The 19,922-nt window shown below is 42.2% G+C and overlaps 1 protein-coding gene across 1 annotated transcript in view; it reads right to left on the reverse strand.

The window, feature by feature from the left end:
* The window catches only part of B4GALNT1 (beta-1,4-N-acetyl-galactosaminyltransferase 1), a 306,925-nt gene that overhangs the window by 93,067 nt on the left and 193,936 nt on the right, over positions 1-19,922 (reverse strand). The window contains exons 3-4 of the mRNA XM_082244664.1: positions 6,329-6,532; positions 2-175 (exon numbers count right to left, since the gene is read on the reverse strand). Of these exons, the coding sequence (XP_082100790.1) occupies positions 2-175; positions 6,329-6,531 (377 nt within the window). The 5' untranslated portion in view covers position 6,532. The remainder of the gene's footprint in view (position 1; positions 176-6,328; positions 6,533-19,922) is intronic.

Raw genomic sequence — 19,922 nt, forward strand, 5'->3', positions numbered from 1 at the left:
CCTCATTTTGAAGTTACTATATTCCAGTTCTCTTCGTCTATAGGTATCCTCAAATAATGAAGGCTCTACAGCTGAAGTAAAGTCAACCGCATACGGTTTTCCAAAGAGCTCTTGTCTAAAAGGAATGTCTAGAGTGGCCTCAGCTTCACATTTGCAACTGTTCCTCGGCAAAAGTCTGTGGAGAGATACAATCTTATTAATCCAACAAAAAAGCTCTTATACTCTAAATATGATTTATTTTTTATTACAATACCATGGGATTGAATTACAGGAAGTGTACTACTGAAATGGAACAGCAGGAAAAACTGGCTGGTTTACTTACGTGCCAAATACTTTAGAGGGTTACGTTAAAATTTCCCTTTAATTAAAAGCTGGCCACAGAAATTACAAAGCACAAACTGATTTTCCTCAGAATACTGAAGGGACCATGTGCTAAAAAAAAAAAAACTCTGCTGCCTAATATAAGTGCATTATATGGTGAGGGTAGAAGGTGAAGCTAGAACAATTGTAATCATGTACTGCAGATCAGCGTCTCTTTATAACAACCAGCTTTAGTGCCACCCACAGATCATGGAATTGGGTAACCATCATCTCACATCTATGATAACCCAAAGAGACACAGAAGTAAAAAAAATATATATACTGTGCCTATAGCTTTAAATTCCCCTTCCTACCCATTTGCCCAGCATTACTCCTTTTTTTTCTGAGCAGCTAGTCCTGATTCCATTACTTTCTTCTTTGCATATAGCAAGTAAAGACTTTTGTACAAAACAGGGCACATTACTTACAAGAAAAGTACAGTAAAACCTTGGATTAATTAACTTGGTTTGAGAGCGTTTTGCAAGACAAACATTTTTTTTTTATAAACTTAGACTTAATAAACGAGCGATGTCTTGATATACAAGTAGCGTCATGTCACAACTGAGTATAAAAGAGAAGAGAGGCGCCTCTTAGTGTAGCAATATGGTTACATTTAATGAAGGTACAATATTTAGCAACTCACATGGTTGATGATTAACCTTCCTGGCGGTATTTCCGAGCGTAGCTCCGGGTTAAATTTCAGAGCCAAAAGTGGTACCCCGAGCCACACTCGGGGTACCGCTAGGAAGATTGCTGGGGTTACTTACCTTGTCACTGGGATCCAGCGATTCATCTCGGCGGTGTCTGGCGGCTGATCTTCCTCCCGATCCTCTCCGTGCCCCGGCTTCCATCTCCTGCGATGTGACGTTCGCAGGGGGGTGGAACCGGCGGCAAATTCAAATTTAAAACACACCAAACACACTGATACAATGCAAAATAAAAAATTAGTTTGCCCCCCAGTGCCCTTTCCTGCAGTTTTACCGTACTTTTTATGTATATATGTATACATACATATATACTTTAACTTATTTATAGTTTTTTATTATATTATAATTTATGATTTTGTGTTTCAAACTTTATCATACCCGGGATGTTATAAAGAAGAACACACAGTAAAAAAAATCATATGTACATAGTTGGTTTGGGCTGCTCATACATACAAAATAATGGTACCGCTTTCAGCACCTAAAATCCGAAAGAATCATACCGCCAGGGAGGTTAAAAGAGGCACATCTAAGTATGCAGGTATCCGGGGTAAAGTTGTCCACATAGACCATCCTCCTCACCGATATAGAAGTCATCCCTTCTACGCTGAGCTCCACAAGTGCTTCAAGCCTCGCTTTCAGATCGCTCCACTGCAGGGTAGTCTTCCCGGTCACGACTGCAGACTGACAGCGGTGAGAGCCGGCCGTGCGAAGGATGGTCTATGTAGACAGCTTTACCCCGGATGCCTGCATACTTATAGGCGCCTCTTTTAATCATCCACCATGTGAGTTGCTAAATGTTGAACCTTCATTAAATGTAACCATATTGCTACACTTTGAGGCACCTTTCTTCTCTTTTATACTCTGTAGCTCCTGCTGCATTTTGCTTCTAATCCCCTTGCGGAGGCGCCATTTGTGGATGGACATTTTATGGTTACACTACCTATCACATTGTTATAATCTTTTTATGTGGACTATAAACTGAAGGACTTCTGAATAAATGGTGGTGGAAGGAATCATTTGAGTTTCCATTTTCTCTTATAGGGAAATTCACTTTGATATATGAGTGCTTTGAATTACAAGCATGTTTCCGGAACAAATTATTCTAGTAATCTCTTGTGCTGCTGGCTGCAGATTTACCGTAGTTGAATTTTTCACTTCTGGGATCCCATCCCCCCCTCCACCCGCAAACTTAATCTGCTGGAGCTGCGGGGGTTAATGGAGCCAAAGTAATTGTCCAATGCAAGAATGCCAAGTAAGCCCACTCTTTCTGCTTACCTCCTCCATTCACAGAAGCTGTACTAAAGGTTCTATTAATGAAAAGTGAAGTATGAATGGAGAAGGCAGACCTTTCATTCATCCACCCGTTCTCCATTCATAAAGCTCTTTTCATTAATGGAAGCTATCAATGGAGAAGATGGTAGAAAGGGTGGATGTAGCACTCTTGATAAGTGCATATGATAGGTCCCTTGGCTCTATTACCCCCGCAACACCAGAAGAGTACCACTGTAGGTAGATGTACCACTGTAGGTAGGTAGGTGTAGGTAGATAGAGGGTTCAGAGGGCAGAAGAGTTCAATTATCTGCAGCCTGCAAACCTTTATATTGACTGTAAGTATTGTCCCTTGTGCTGATATTTTTTCATGGTCTATTTAAACTTAAATTGTCATTAAAGGCAAAATACTTTTTTTTTTAGTAGTAGATTTTAGAGGCATTAGAACACCTGTCAGGAGCCCTCTTCAGTCAGATTCATCCTCCCTATTTGTCCTGTTTACCACCATCATCAAAAGTGAAAGTAAAAGACAATCCCAAAGTTTAGGTTGATATGGGAACAAAAACAGAGGGGAAATCTTCCAATGGGGTGACTAGTTCTGGTGATCATGGTGACACACCAAGATTTCTTCACTTTGGAAGGATTTTCTCTCGCTTCCTGTTTTGGTCATGGAACAGGAAGTGAAGAGAAATCTTCCCAATGGGACACGGTTATAGGCCTTCCTCACACTATCCAAAACCAAAAAAAAAGTTTTGCCTTTAGTGACACAGTACACGCAGGCCAGTTTGGCAGGAACCGGGCCCACTTTCAGACCATGTGTACAGCTGTCTGTTTTACAGAAGCCAGTCTAACAATCAGCTGCTGTCGAACAGTCATGGTGAAAACAAGCATTCAATTAGTACTTGCAGCCAATGGGGGGGGGGGGGGGGTTTTGAATACAATATACAATGTCTTAGCAGAAGAGATTGTTTCATCAACATTGCTTGTGTTGATGCACTGATCTTGAATGACAGAAACAAAAAAAAAAAGTGGTAGTGTGTAGTGAATACAGAGCTGCCCTAATAAAGTGCATTCAAAAAATGAGCAAAACATTCATTTATATTGATACCAACTAAACATGAGGTAAAGTGCTAAAGATAAAGTGCTAACAGTGTTAAAAAGTGCTAATAATAAAAGTGCTGAGTGCAGTGTCAAATCAAATAGTCCATAAACATGAAAAAAGTCCATAAACTTTAGGTGAGTCTTGCTGCAATGTAAAACCAATGTGGCGTGCTCCCCTCCTATGTGCCCCCATTTACCAGCTGTGTGTATAAAGCAGGCTTTGATTATATGCTCCTTCCTCCACTCCTTCCACATATTGGTGTTTGGCTGTTAGTCGTATCCAAATCAGGCATATGACCGTATAATCATTCGTTATCACCACCTCCTCTCCTCCATTTCACTCTCAAAATGTGATGAGTAGTATGTTACAGCAGTATGTACTAGAGCTGCATGATTAATCATTAAAAAATTGCAATCTCGATTCAACCCCCCTCACGATCTTAAAGCGGAGTTCCACCCTGGAATTTTTTTTTTTTTTAAATACCCCCAGGACAGTCAGGGCTAGTGCATTCCACAATGGCTAGCCTCTGATCTGTCCCGGGTTGCACTTACCTGTTAGGACAAATACTTACCTTGAAAAAGTATTGTCCAGCGCTGCCATCTCAGATGTGGGCAGCTTGAAGCCAGCGCGAACCTCTTCGGAGTCCTCTTCCGCCTTCTTTGATCCCACGATGCCCTGCGCCGGCCCCGCCGTCACTTCTGGGCGCGCGCGTCATCCCTCCACAGCTTCTGGGCATGCCCAGAAGCTGTTTAGAAGGGGATGACGCGCGCGCCCCGGAACTGACGTCGGGGCCGGTGCAGGTGCAATGATTCCTGGGAGCTATGACGTTCAGATCCCAGGAATCATTGCACAGCCAGGAAGTGATGACGGGCCGCGGCCGAGGAAGGAGGAAGAAGGAAGTAAGGTAAGTATATTTTCTTCGCTACGAGGTAAGTAAAAAAAAAATGTGATTAGCCATTTGTTTTTCAGGTGACCCGGAGCGAGAAGATGGAGGTAAGTATAAAATTAGGGTGGAACTCCACTTTAATCCAGTATTTCCAAGATTCATGTAAACGGTGCAGAGCAGTTTTCCTGCTCACAGCTGCCAAAAAAAAAAAAAAAAGAAGCCCAGCAATGTTTATCAATAACATTGCTGAGCTTTGAAAGAGAGATAAAAATAAACATTGTATCCTTTTGTTCTTTTAGAGATCAAAGTGATGAATGTCGGTCCATAAGTGTCGGTTCACACTATGGCGACACGACTTTGGGGCGACTTAATGAAGTCGCCGTGCACCGCAACTTCGGCGCGGCCTGCACCGACTTCACATAATGGAAGTCAATGCAAGTCGCTCCGACTTCGCCCAAAAGTAGTGCAGGAACCTTTTTATAAGTAGGAGCGACTTGAGTCGCTCCTATTAGAACGGTTCCAATTGCACAGAATGGAGCACGACTTGTCAGGCGACCAAGTCGCCTGACAAGTCGGAACAAAGTGAAGCGGCACTAAATGAGGTTAGTTTAACCACTTAAAGACTAAGCCTTTTTCTGACACTTGTTGCTTCCAAGTTAAATCAGGATTTTTTGCTAAAAAATGACTTAGAACCCCCAAACATTATATATATTTTTTAGCAGAGAATAAAATGCCAGTCATTGCAATATTTTATATCACACTGTTTTGCACAGTGGTCTTTCAAACTACATTTTTGGGGAAAAAATACACTACAATGAATTAAAAAAACTAAACAGTAAAGTTAGCCTAATTTTTCTGTATAATGTGAAAGATGATGTTACGCCGAGAATCGTGATCTTTATTCTAAGCAAAAAAAATTGTGATTCTCATTTTATCCAGAATCGTGCAGCTCTAGTATGTATTCAGCGTTAGGCTTTAAAGTTTTACTGACATTAAATACACCCAGCCCAGGTAGACAAAAGCTGGCTGCCTGATAAGCAAGGAACTGGTACCCATTGACCCCCTGAATAGCCTTAATACAGTGGGATTGAATTACTAAAGGCAAATAGACTGTGTACTTTGCAAGTGCAGTTGCTCCAAAGCCTAATAAATGATCAGAATCTCTGCTGACTTCTATCATCCAAACATGTGCAAGCAAAAATGCTGTTTTTTGTATTTTCCTAGAATGTGATTGGGTATTCTTTGCTAAGTAGAGCTTTACCTCATTTACCAAATTCTGGAGCAAGTGCACTTGCAGAGCGTAATTGCACTTTACAAAGTGCACAGTCTATTTGGCTTTAGTAAATCAACCCCACTGTGTGAGCCAAGTGCATTTTTTTTCATAGCCTCCCATGGTGCTGCTAAGACCAAGTCAATTACCCATATGAGTCCAAATGATGTTTACAGGTAAGTGGGTCTGCCTCATACTGGCTTTTGGATGATGATGACCAGTGTGATACCAATCTACCTGTCTACATTTTGATGTTGAAAGTCCATGACCTGCTTTGCTGTGGTGGTGCTGCTGCACCTTGGAATACACACACACACATATATACTGTATATATATATATATGCTTATATTGCCACAATATCTTGTTAATATTTAATATGAACCTTAACCCCAAGTCTGTAAAACTGGCAGCTCTATGTTCATTATCTCTATGATGCAAATGTCAACCACAGCTTTCATCACTGACCTCTGGCCTGCTATCTCCCATTTCCCAAACCTTCCTATTGGCAACTAATTGCAAAAAAACATCCTTCCTGGCAAACAGGAAGACACAGGGGATGGCAGAAGACAGTCTAGAACTAGACCTCAAAAGCAGCAATAAATATTTTACATGCTGCAGCACGGCAGCAAGAATATAGAGGGTATAGAATTTGAAGGTAACTGAACATTTAACAACATACATTAGTCATATCTGGAAAAACAGAAGCTGCTTAAAATATAGCAGTTGTACATACTCTAAAACCTCTTCTTTCCATTTCAGGGATATGTGAGCATATTTGTCTGCAGGCTGTAGTATACTATTATCCAGAATGTCCTCAGGGGCTTCTCTGTTCCACACGGCCACCACTTTGTCAGACTTGGTCATCACATGGAAGCAGAAGAAGCTTAATGGAACCAGCACTACCAGCAAAAAGCACAACTTTCTGTTGGATCGCATTCTAAAAAGAAAACAAGAAAAACATGTTAGTATATTTATGTGCATAATGGTGATATATTACAAATATTTACACTTTAACCACTTAAGCCCCGGAAGATTTTACCCCCTTCCTGACCAGGGCCTATTTTGCGATTCGGCACTGCGTGACTTTAACGGATAATTGCGCAGTCGTGCGACGCTGTACCTAAACTAATTTGACGTCCTTTTTTTCCCACAAACAGAGCTTTCTTTTGGTGGTATTTGATCACCTGTGCGATTTTTTGATCACGCGCTATAAACAAAAAAAGAGCGACAATTTTGCAAAAATAACAATATTTTTCACATTTTTTTATATGAAATTCCCCAAAAAAAATGTAAAAATCAAAATTTTTTAACATTTTCGGCCAATTTGTTTTATGCTACATATGTTTGGTAAAAAAAAAAAAAAAGAAATCGCAAAAAGTGTATTTTGATTGGTTTGCGCAAAAGTTATCGCGTTTACTAACAAAGGGAAAGATTTTTGTTGTTTTTTTTTTTAACGAGTAATGGCGGCGATCTGTGATTTTTTTTGCGGTACTGCGACATTGCAGCGGACAGATCAGACCCTTGACTGACATTTTTGACACTTTTGGGGTTACCAATGACATTTCTACAGTAATCAGTGCTATACATATGCACTGTTACTGTAAAAAATACACTGGCAGTGAAGGAGTTAACTTTTTTTGAGAGGGAGGGGTTATGTGTGTCCCTAGGGGCGTGATTCTAACTGTGATTGGCTGTGGCTTGAGGTGTAGGAACAGTGATCAACAGCCCTACATAGTAGAACCGTATGATCACCATTCCTACACAGGGGAGAATGACAGGGGGCTTGTTTAAATTAGCCGCCTGCCCTCCTCCCTCTGCACCGACGATCGCCGAGCGACCGGCGGACATCGAGTCCGCCGGTCACACACACGGGGGGGTACGTGACCGCGCGGGAGCGGGGGCGCGCGCTCGCTCCCTAGACCCTCACAGGCTAGCAACGTAGTACTACATCGCTCTGCCTGTTAAGGGGCTGACCGCCGCAGTAAATAGTCGTGCGGCGGTCGGCAAGCGGTTAATGGACCTTGCTTTGTGCACTGGTGCGCAATCATGTTGGAACAGGAAAGGGCCAACCCAAACTGTCCCCAGAAAGTTGGGAGCATGAAATTGTCCAAAATGTCTTGGTATGCTGACACCTTAAGAGTTCTTTTCACTGGAACTTCACAGCCAAGCCCAACCTCTGAAAAACAACCCCACACCATAACCCTACCTCCACCAAATGATTTGGACCAGTGCACAAAAGAAGGTTAATAAAGACATGGATGAGCGACTTTGGGGTGGAGGAACTTGACTGGCCTGCCTGGAGTCCTGACTTCAACCCGATAGAACACCTTTGGGATGAATTAGAGCGCAGTGCATGTAAAGGCAGGCGCCCCAATACTTTTGGTAATATAGAGTATATGTGTGTGTATATATATATATATATATATATATATATATATACAGTATATGTATATATATATATATATATAAATATATATATATATATATATATATATACACATACACACACACACAGTAAATAGGTTTTTTTCCTTCTTTTTTTTTCCAGCATACAGGTTTATTTCAAGTACATATAACATTATACAGGTACGTTAGGAATATCTATTTATCTATATAAATGAACATTGTCAATGGCTTAATATATAAATGTAGCCCCTTGCATCCCTTTTCACCTCTCTTGTAGCTACAAGCTGTGATTAAGGTTTTTATGCATTTACTGTTATATCTAATGTATACAAATGCATTTTTAATATCCATACATCTCTAAACAGTCATTATAAATTCACATAACTATTGTTTGTTCCTCTTTTGTCTCCAGCAGGGCCACTGATAAGGCAGTACAGCCAGCCCTGCTGTACTGGGCCCAGGCCCCATCAGCTCAAAAGGGGGTCCGGGCACCACTTGAGCAGGAGGTTTAGCTGTACTGTCTTATTGCAGACACCGATCCTCTTCTGTCTCCCATTGCAGCGCTGCCAGATGTGCCCCTTCCATCTGCTGTCTGGGCCCTCCTCTGTGCCCCTTTCCCCCACAGCAGTTTGGCTTCCCTCCTCCCCCGCCAGCAGCTGCTGCAGGTACAGGCAGTCCCCGGGCTACAAACAAGATAGGGACTGTAGGTTTGTTCTTAAGTCGAATTTGTTTGTAAGTCGGAACAGGTACATTTTTTAGGTTTAGCTCCAGCCAAAATATTATTCAGTTTTTTTGGATAGCATAGGGAAGGGTTAACACTCCTGTACCATTTTTTTGTGGTTTGTGGCCCTATTCAAAAGATTTCACTTCACTTTCTGTCCCTATGACAACTCTATTTTGGAAATGTTGGGTTACTGTGGTAATAAGGCTTCAGTGGAGACACCTTTATCCCATGAGAACTCTTCCAGGAGTGAATTTCCCTTCCTAGGGGGAGATTTCTCCTCACTTCCTGTTGTCTCCCTCCATTTGTAAGTAGGAGTCGTTTGTAGGTCAGATGTTTGTAACCCGAGGACCGCTTGTACACAGGTGGATGCTATTTACTGGCCCCTTCCTTTCCTGAACACAGTGAGCGATGGGTACCAACCACCCCTCTGTGTCAATTCATCACCGAAGCATAGTAAACTGTGTTTACTATGCTTTAGTTTGTGAATGAGCGGGAAGACTCACAGCGCTTCCTATTCATTTATCTGTGCAGCGGAGGCTTTAGAGAAAGGGACTGATAAGTGATAAATCTATGTCCTCGGTTACTTTCAGCTGGGGGGTGCCCTGTCAGGTAGGCTGTATGGGGCCTGTGATTTCTAACAGCAGCCCTGCTCTCCAGTGTTGGATGTATGGTGAGTATGATCTATCATTGTATGCAAAGCATCTCCTCTCATTACTTCCTCTGGTTTACTGATGTGGGCTGAGAATATAAATGTTCCTCTGTGCTGCAGCCTGCTCAGGAAAACGGCTTCTGCCTTTACAATGCCGCAATTCATTTAATGAGAGAATCCCACTGTTAAGATGTTCAAGAACGCTAATGGATTGGATTTGCAAAAACCCACAACATTCCTCAGTGGCATTTTTTAAACTCTTTTTGTCATGTAATCTGTTATCATTTTGTTATATTTGCTGTGGAAGTCTACAGTTAAGTGGTTAGTCAATTTCACCGTAGGCCAAGATGTGAAAAATGGGTCATCAGGCTCGAGATTCAAACTGAATGTGGCAGATTTCTTTTACACAGGACAGGCTGAATCACAGAATTATTTAAAGGCTACTGCAGGTTATTTTTTTAAAATAAATATCCAAAAAAAGAAAAAAAACTCAGTGCAGGCTGCAATACTCACCCTTAGTGCCGGTTCACATTCTTGCGGCTGCGGCGATCGCATGTAATATCAGAGCGCACTGCTCCTTCATTACATGCGATCGGCTGTGCGGTGCGAATTCAGCCATACACTTTGTATGGCTAAATTCGCACTGCACCCACAGCAAAGACGCACAGGACCCTTTTTTCAGCCGCATCAGGATCGGATCACACAGTGGTTCACACTTGTGCGATCCGATCCTGTGCGAACTGTAAAGATCGCACTGCGATATGCGATCAAACTGGGGGTGTCATTAACATTTCATTGACACCCCCAGCGTATCGCATATGGCAGTGTGAACTGCCAGGGGTGCGTTTGCGATGCGGGAACAGGCTGCGAAATCGCAGCCTTCCCGCATCGCATAAGTGTGCCCGGACCTTAATCCTAAATTTTCTTCCACACACTTCTTTTTTGGCAACAAGATGTCCCCAGTCTTTCGGGATCAATGACAGCTAGCGTCACTCAAACTGCAAGACTGAGAACTTAACATTGTTAATGCAAGGTGTCATGGTCCTGCCACCTGATGGGGTGTCACCACAACGCCTTTTATTCACAATATACTGGTGCAAAGACAGTGACGCAATGAGGTTGATTTACTAAACCCACAGAGTGCAAAATCTGGTGCAGCCATGCATGGTAGCCAATTAGCTTCTAACCTTAACTTGTTCAATGAAAGTATACATGACGGCTCACCTTGTAAAAGAACCCATTCACTATAAAATATAAATGAAAACCAACACATTTGTGTGTATATAGAAACATTATAAATACCTCCTTTCCCCTTTTTTTATAAGTGATCACTTACCCTCTGTTCTTAGCTGCATAAGAAGTTCAGAGAGCTGGGGAAGAAGAAACAGAAGTACACTGGTCTTTCCAGTGAATGGCTGTGCGGGGGTGGGAGGGGGGTGTCAGGACAAGACTGAGTTTCCATTATTTCTTATGGGGAAATCCGCTTTGATATAAGAGTGCTTTGGATTACAAGCATGTTTCCAGAACGAATAATGCTCACAATCCAAGGTTTTACTGTATATATATTTTTTTTTAGCAGGGACCCTAGGGAATAAAATGGTGATCGTATGGCAATTTTTTATTTCGCACGGTATTTGCGCTGTGGTTTTTCAAGTGCGATTTTTTGGGAAAAAATAAATCTATTAAATTCAAGAAAAAAAAGAAAATATGCCTCAATTATTTTGTATAATATGAAAGATTATGTTATGCCGAGTAAATAGATACCTAACATTTTATGCTTTAAAATTGTGCACGCTCGTGGAATGGCAACAAACTACGGTACTTAAAAATCTCCAAAGGTGACACTTTAACCACTTGCCGTCTGCTCACTAGAGCTCTACTGCGGCAAAGTGGATAGTTATCGTCTGGCGACGTAGACCTACGTCGCCAGACACTCCCCTTTCACACAGCGGGAGTCGGGCCAGGGGAGGAGCTGCTCTTCCCTGATCGTCGGGGAATCGAGTCTGGAGATCCACCGCTTGTGTAAACAGAGCGGGCGGTTCTCCTAAGTGACAAACACGGTCAGATTGCAGGGTTCAGCATAGCTGAACCTGCGATCTGTCCTTGTGTCACTCAGTCACCTCCCCCCACACATGTCAGTAAGCACCAGGCATACATTAACCCCTCCCTCTCCAATAAAATTAACCCATCCCCTGCCAGTGTCATTTTTACAGTAACAGTGCATATGTATAGCACTAATTACTGTAGTAATGTCACTGGTACCCCCAAAAGTGTCAAAAATGTCAGTCAAGGGTCCGATCTGTCCACCGCAATGTCGCAGTCCCGCAAAAAAAAAAAAATCGCAGATCGCCGCCATTACTCGTTAAAAAAAAAAATATACCAAAAATGACATAAATCTTTCTCTTAGTTAGTAAACGTAATAACTTTTGCGCAAACCAATCAAAATACGCTTGTGATTTTCTTACCAAACATAGGTAGCGGAAAACAAATAGGCCAAAAATTTAAAAAAATTTTGATTTTTACATTTTTTTGGGGGAATTTCATATAAAAAATGTGAAAAATATTGTTATTTTTTCAAAATGTACGCTATTTTTTTGTTTATAGCACAAAAAGTAAAAATCGCACAGGTGATCAAATACCACCAAAAGAAAGCTCTGTTTGTGGGAAAAAAAGGACGTAAATTTCGTTTTGGTACGGCATTGCATGACTGCGCAATTGTCAGTTAAAGTCGCACAGTGCCGAATTGCAAAAATTGGCCCAGACGTAAGAGAGCAAAATCCTCCGGTGGTAAAGTGGTTAAACACAGTTTAGAGTTACAGAGGAGGTCTAGTGCTAGAATTATTGCTCTCGTTCTAACATTTGTGGAGATACCTCACATGGGTGGTGCAAACACTGTTTACATATGCGTGCGCGATATGCATTTGCTTCTGTGCAAGAGCATTTATTTTATGTTGTATTTTTACACTGTCCCTTGAATTTATTTATTTTTTTATCACTTTTATCCCTATTACAAGGAGTGTAAACATCCCTTGTAATAGAAATAAGGATGGCAAGTCCTCTTTATGGAGAGATCTGGGGTCAAAAAGATCTCTTCTATACCTTTAAAATAAATACATTTTGATCTTTTGCTTAAAAAAAAAAAAAGAGAAGTTTTTTTCCACCCTGGAAGTGACATCATGATGTAGCTCCGGTCCATAGAGGCGATCGAAGATGGATCTAGTCTTTTATCGTCTCTGTGACCAGCTGGCCACACTGTTGGGGGACGTCCCCTCTGCCACTTCTGAATGTGTTCCAGCAGCTCATGAGCAGTTCGGAATGCGTTAAAGAGAAAGCCAGTCGCCGGCTGAAAAAACAACACCAGGGTTATAGCTGATATCTTCAGCCATAATCTTGGTAAACTGTTTGCAAACTGCAAGGTATATATATATATATATATATATATATATATATATATATATATGTATTGCAGTCGGCAAGTGGTTAAAATGGTTTTAAACTCTGAGGCTGGGTTCACACTGATGTGAATTGGATGTGGGTTTTCCCCGCATCCAATTCATATGACGGGGGTGTGACCAGTTCTCAATGGAGCCGGTGCACACACCTCTGGGGAGGCCCTGGTCCGAACTGGAAAAGGGTCCTGTGCAGCCAAAAATTCGGACCTGATTTGCACCTGAACCGGAGAATAGGGACGCACCGGACCCCTTGCTGTGAGCCGCAGCCACAGCTAGTGTGAACCCAGCCTTCTGAAAGCTCAGACAAGCTGTATAAATGCTGCACTTTAATTGACAGTAGAGACGAGAAGGCTGCAAATAAACAGGTACAACATATGTAGGAGGATTTGTTTATTCTTTGTGTATCACCTGAGGCTTGTCACCTCACTGGATATTGCATGTTAAGGTTTACAACACAGCCTATTCTCCTCCACTCCCCTCCCTAAACACTAAGCTGAAGTGCTGTGCCCAATTGCTCCCCCCTCTCCCTGCTCTCACTGGCTCCTGCTGCTGTCAGTCAAATCCTGGGAGGAGGGAGGAGGGAGCAGGGGGCATGGCCAAGCTGCACTGTGTGTGTCTATGGATGTACACAGCCCAGCTTTGTAGAGTGCCTGCACATGAGCCCCCTTAGCACACAGCTTGCTATTGGAGCACATGAAGAAGAGGAGGAGCGTAAAGTGCCAGTGGGGGACCTTAGAAGAGGAGAATTGGGGCTGCTCTCTGCAATACTTTTGCACAGCGCAGGTAAGTATAATTTATTTTTTATTTTATTAAAAAAAATGAAGGTTTTCAACAATTTTAAAGCTGAACTGTACTTTTAATTTAAATTCACCAAATACATAGCAGGTGCCTTTAGAAAGTAGCCACAGCCTGAGTAGAAAAGCCTGTCCCCAGCCTGTTCCACATGTTGCAAAGTGGGACTCTAACTCTCTGTGGGGAAGTAGTGATCTCTTTGCAGAGGTCTGCCATGCCTCCTGCTCAGTCAGAGCTAGAGCTCTTCAATCAGAGAGCATGGGCTTTGCTAGATGCAGAGATAGAGTACTGACTCAATAACTCAGAGCGGAAATGTCAGACTTCTATAATGACCAGAGTTTTCCACAGAGAAAAAGGGACCCACTCTGCTACTGCTGGCAGGGGACAGGCAACATTGGCCCTGACACCCTTTCAGTACATTTGCATCATGGTGCCCTGACAACCCCTTCAGTCTATCCCAACCCATGGTTTTCCCACTCCATTTCAATGTCTGTCATACCAGCAGATTTCTTTTTCTTCATAAACTCAATAACAGATAAATTTGAGCCCCTGCCATTTGAGCCCCTGTTCCTCCAAGATCCCCCAACACATGTCAGTTATGTGCTATACTCTTGTTATATACCCCTTCTTCACTTCCTAAATATATGGACCAATGGTCAACAGAAATCATCACCTCTTTCTCAGGAGAGGACTGGCCTTTACCTTAACATATTAAAACATACTTGGCCAGAAAAGCCCACCAGACCAGCTTTAGGATTCCTACTTGGTGGTATAGATGTCCCAAAGTCCTTCACAAATTCTTAGTTCCCAAACAATGATGGCGATATTGAACTCATCCATGAACCATCACCCATACCTGATGGTCTTGTACCCACAAAATGAATTCTGGGACAAAATGTATATACTTTTTCCTAAAGCCACTGTTATCACAGTTCCTAACACTTTTCAAATTGTCCTGTCATCTGTGTTACAAGGACCTATTCAAAAAAGGAATCCTTAGACACTTCTCTATGTGCCCAGAACAGTAATCCCTTGTCATTGCTCACAACAGTTAAACAAACTATCGGAATGGGTCAATAAACTAAACCAGCATTTTTCAATTGTTTTTCTGTTTCGGCAACTTAAAGTGAGAGCCGGTTCACACTGGGGCGACTTGTCAGGCGACCTGGTCATCTGACAAGTCGCCGTGGGTCGCCTGCCATAGATTAGCACAGGACCCGTTCTAATAGGAGCGACACAAGTCGCTCCGACTTAGAAAAAGGGTCCTGTACTACTTTGGGGCGACCTGGAGCGACCTGCATTGACTTCAATGATATGAAGTCCGTGCATGCCGCTCCGAGGTCGGGGTGCGCGCTGTGCACCGCGACTTCACAGGTCGCCCCGGCAAGTCGGGTCGTCCCTATGTGAACTGGCTCTGAATTGTAAAGGTGTTTTTTTTTTCTTTTAAAATAACAAACATGTTATACTTTCCTACACGCAAGCCCGCATTATTTAAATGTGTTATTTTATAAGTCTTGTGTTTCATATTCTATTAAGAAATATTGCCGTAAGATATGAGCCACACCCCTATAGACTGCAGACAAAATATAGGAAAAAAGTGGGGCTTTGGAGGCTCAGATGAGGTGGTCAGAAGACTTAAACGCCACACAAAATATATTTAACCACTTAAGCCCCGGAAGATTTTACCCCCATTCCGACCAGGGGGTATTTTGCGATTCGGCACTGCGTGACTTTAACGGACAATTGCGTGGTCGTGCGACGCTGTACCTAAACGAATTTGGCGTCCTTTTTTTCCCACAAACAGAGCTTTCTTTTGGTGGTATTTGTGAAGAAAAAGGACAGGCGCCAATGTAGTTAGCCAGAAAGGTTTATTGCACAATATACATAATAACTTACACATAGGTAAGCTCCAGTCCGTATGGCAGCGTCTCCAGCGCACGATCCGGCCGTCCACCGGCCCGGAGGTGACGTAACAGGAAGCTGGTCAAAGAACTTGGTTACACCGGAAGCCGCAAGTGGAACGCAGGCTCCCGGAAATGACGCAACGCGTTTCGGAGCATGCGCACTCGGCTCCTTCCTCAAGCGTAAGTGACTGCCACCTGGTGCCAGGTTTAAATACAGCAGTCTACAATCAATTAACATGGAAATCAATACAAGGGGCGGCGCAATACTCTGCAGGACCAGCTACACCGCCAGCACTTCTGGAGAGTACGCACAATACTATATGAATAATACAATGGATTTCGTACTGGGGCTTATTCATGTACAACAGCTTTAGACAAACAATATACACTAAAAATATTAAAACTATTGAAAAGTCCTCTGGGTACAGAGAGATATATGTGTATATATTATTATTTTATTTTCCCTCCTAGTTTTGTGGCATGTAAGTCATGTTTCAATATATCTATCGTTGAGGACTTTTCAATAGTTTTAATATTTTTAGTGTATATTGTTTGTCTAAAGCTGTTGTACATGAATAAGCCCCAGTACGAAATCCATTGTATTATTCATATAGTATTGTGCGTACTCTCCAGAAGTGCTGGCGGTGTAGCTGGTCCTGCAGAGTATTGCGCCGCCCCTTGTATTGATTTCCATGTTAATTGATTGTAGACTGCTGTATTTAAACCTGGCACCAGGTGGCAGTCACTTACGCTTGAGGAAGGAGCCGAGTGCGCATGCTCCGAAACGCGTTGCGTCATTTCCGGGAGCCTGCGTTCCACTTGCGGCTTCCGGTGTAACCAAGTTCTTTGACCAGCTTCCTGTGACGTCACCTCCGGGCCGGTGGACGGCCGGATCGTGCGCTGGAGACGCTGCCATACGGACTGGAGCTTACCTATGTGTAAGTTATTATGTATATTGTGCAATAAACCTTTCTGGCTAACTACATTGGCGCCTGTCCTTTTTCTTCACTTCTGCCAGCGGATTCTTCGGAGTTTTCCTGTCAGTGCTGCCTTGTATCCAGCCATTTGGGACAGTCCCGAAATAAGAATCTGGAGCATCCCCCGCGCCCCTCCTACAGTGGTGGACTCCTTTCTTTCTTGCCTGGTAAGAAGCGCCCAACAAACTTTTTTTCTGAATTTTGGTGGTATTTGATCACCTGTGCGATTTTTTGATCACGCGCTATAAACAAAAAAAGAGCGTCAATTTTGCAAAAATAGCAATATTTTTCACATTTTTTTATATGAAATTCCCCCCCAAAAAAATGTAAAAATCTAAATTTTTTAACATTTTCGGCCAATTTGTTTTATGCTACCTATGTTTGGTAAAAAAAATCGCAAAAAGCGTATTTTGATTGGTTTGCGCAAAAGTTATTGCGTTTACTAACAAAGGGAAAGATTTTTGTCATTTTTGTTGTTTTTTTTTTAACGCGTAATGGCGGCGATCTGCGATTTTTTTTGCGGTACTGCGACATTGCGGCGGACAGATCGGACCCTTGACTGACATTTTTGACACTTTTGGGGTTACCAGTGACATTTCTACAGTAATCAGTGCTATATATATGCACTGTTACTGTAAAAATACACTGGTAGTGAAGGGGTTAACTTTATTTGGGAGGGAGGGGCTGTGTGTGTCCCTAGGGGCGTGCTTTCTACTGTGATTGGCTGTGGCTTGAGCTGTAAGGACACTGATCAACGGATCTACATAGTAGATCCATGTGATCAGTGTCTTTACAGCGAGGAGAATGACAGGTCGCTTGTTTACACAAGCTGCCTGACATTCTCCCTCTCCCCCGCCGATTGCCGAGTGGCCGGCGGACATCGGGTCCGCTGGTCACACGCGCGGGGGGGTCCGTGACCACGTGGGAGCGCGCCTCCGGGGGCGCGCGCTCGCTCCCTAGACCCTCACAAGCAAGCAACGTAGCCCTACGTTAGTTTGCCTGTGAGGGGTTGACCGCCGACGTAGATAGTCATGCGGCGGTCGGCAAGTGGTTAAAAATGCATTTTATTAAGTATCAATTAAAAAAAGGGCAAAAACCATGCCTAAAGACACACATATATAATGAACACATATATTAAAAATCAGAACACTACGTAGGTAACCAGATGGTACAAGTCTCAAAAAAGTTGGATATAGTCCCTGTGTTATCCAACGCGTTTCACTTGACTTCGCTTCTTCAGGGCTTAGGGCAGAGACCAGAGAACCAGCTAGTGTTCCGAATTGGTGCAGAGCAACGATACCGATACATCTTATAATATAATTTGGATATATGGTCCATGTCTATTTAGACATATTATTATCTTCTATACATCGTGTCCGGATCGTTGATCTGCACCAATTACCTACGTAGTGTTCTGATTTTTAATATATGTGTTCATTATATATGTGTGTCTTTAGGCACGGTTTTAGCCCTTTTTTTTAATTGATACTTAATAAAATGCATTTTTAAATATATTTTGTGTGGCGTTTAAGTCTTCTGACCACCTCATCTGAGCATCCAAAGCCCCACTTTTTTCCAATATTTTGTCTGCGTGTTTCATATTCAGTATTCATTTTGTCATTTGTGTTGTGTTTGTGTGCGCTAATAAACAATCTATTGTAACCTTTTTTTTTTTCAAATATAGATCTTACATACATTTCCATTAGAAGAGAAAGTGAGGCTGATATCCTGAACCCACCTAAAATTAAAAATGAAATAAAATCAAAAAATGTACTGGTGCACAAAGTCCGATGCTTTCTCCGTTGCATCAAAAATTCTCTGCTCATACCTCACCTTTTTAAAAAGAGATCCTGTGCATGCGCAAACACACTGAAGGTCTCTGCCAGGTCTATGCCCGCTCATGCACAGAAAATCTCAGGGATCTCTTTGGAAGAGACCCAAGGTGTGTCTGTGCACACCTGGGATATTGTAATTGAAACACTGCAATGTTGTCTCCTGTGATGATCCCAGGAGGCCATACAACGTCATCATCTCCTGGGTAAGCATTCATGGAAAGCAAAAATGAAAAAAAAAAATGTATTTAATGTTTCACCGTTAGAATCTTTTTTTCCAATTGTTGAAGTGGGATGGGGAGGGGCATATCAGAGGAAGATATTTTCAGGAGTGACAGCCTGATTGAAGAATCTTCATTCAATAAATTGTAGCAGTGTTCATTCCGAGTACATAATCATGTGCAGATGAAATGAATAAATGAATAAACAGCAACTGCTTTTTACATGACTGGATAATTGAAATCATTCCCAATACTTTAGTAAATAAGCTATACTTTAGGCTCAATTATTAAATCTAACACATCAAAATAAGGATCCTTAGGCTGTAATAAGGCTGTAACATAACAAAATGTGGAAAGAGTGAAGCGCTGTGAATACTTTCCGCATGCATTGTAGTACATTGAGTTTTGTTTCAATGTTGGTTTTGGCATTTACTGCTCCCACAGGGTTTTCCTGTTTCTTCCAATATGTTTCTTGCTCTACATCCTTGAAATACTTGAATGAGCTACAGAGCCTGGAACCTGTAAACAGCTCATAGCCCAAAGTTCCAGTAAAAAATTCCCAGAAAGGTGTTCTTGCGGGTCAGTTTTCTCCGTAACGCACAACTCCCAAGCACAATGTAACGTGAGTAAACCATAACAATTAAGAGACAATGTTCTGGTGGTGATGAGGCAATGCCGGATAAGACAGATTGGAGCAGGCAGAAGGGGGGTTTGTTTTGTGTATATGGATGTGGTAACCAATGAATCCAGATAACAATACGGTAAGGGATACAAAACATACAGTGCATCCTGAAAATATTCACAGCGCTTCACTTTTTCCACATTGTGTTATGTTACAGACTTATTCCGAAATGCAGTAAATTCACTATTTTCCTAAAAATTCTACAAACAATACCCCATAATGACAACGTGAAAGAAGTTTGTTAGAAATCTTTGCAAATTTAATAAAAATAAAAAACAAAAATAAATACCATGTACATAAATCCTTTGCTCAATTCTTAGTTGACGCATCTTCGGCACCAATTACAGCCTTTTGAGTATAATGCTACAAGCTTGGCACACCTATTTTTGGGCAGTTTCTCCCATTCTTCTTTGCAGGGCCTCTCAAGTTCCATCAGTATGAATGGGGCACGTTGGTGCACAGCCATTTTCAGATCTCTCCAGAGATGTTCTATTGGGTTCAAGTCTGGGCTCTGGCTGGGCCACTCGAGGACATTCACAGAGTTGTCCTGTAGCCACTCCTTTGTAATCTTGGCTGTGTGCTTAGGGTCCTTGTCCTGCATAGTTGCCAACATTTGAAAAAATTTTCCAGGGACACTTTGCAGTACAGCTATCAATTACTTACCACACCCACTTCCCTGAAGCCCCAC

The sequence above is a fragment of the Pelophylax lessonae genome, assembly GCF_965119305.1.
Source record: "Pelophylax lessonae genome assembly, chromosome: 2".
In the NCBI taxonomy this organism is placed as follows: Eukaryota; Metazoa; Chordata; class Amphibia; order Anura; family Ranidae; genus Pelophylax; species Pelophylax lessonae.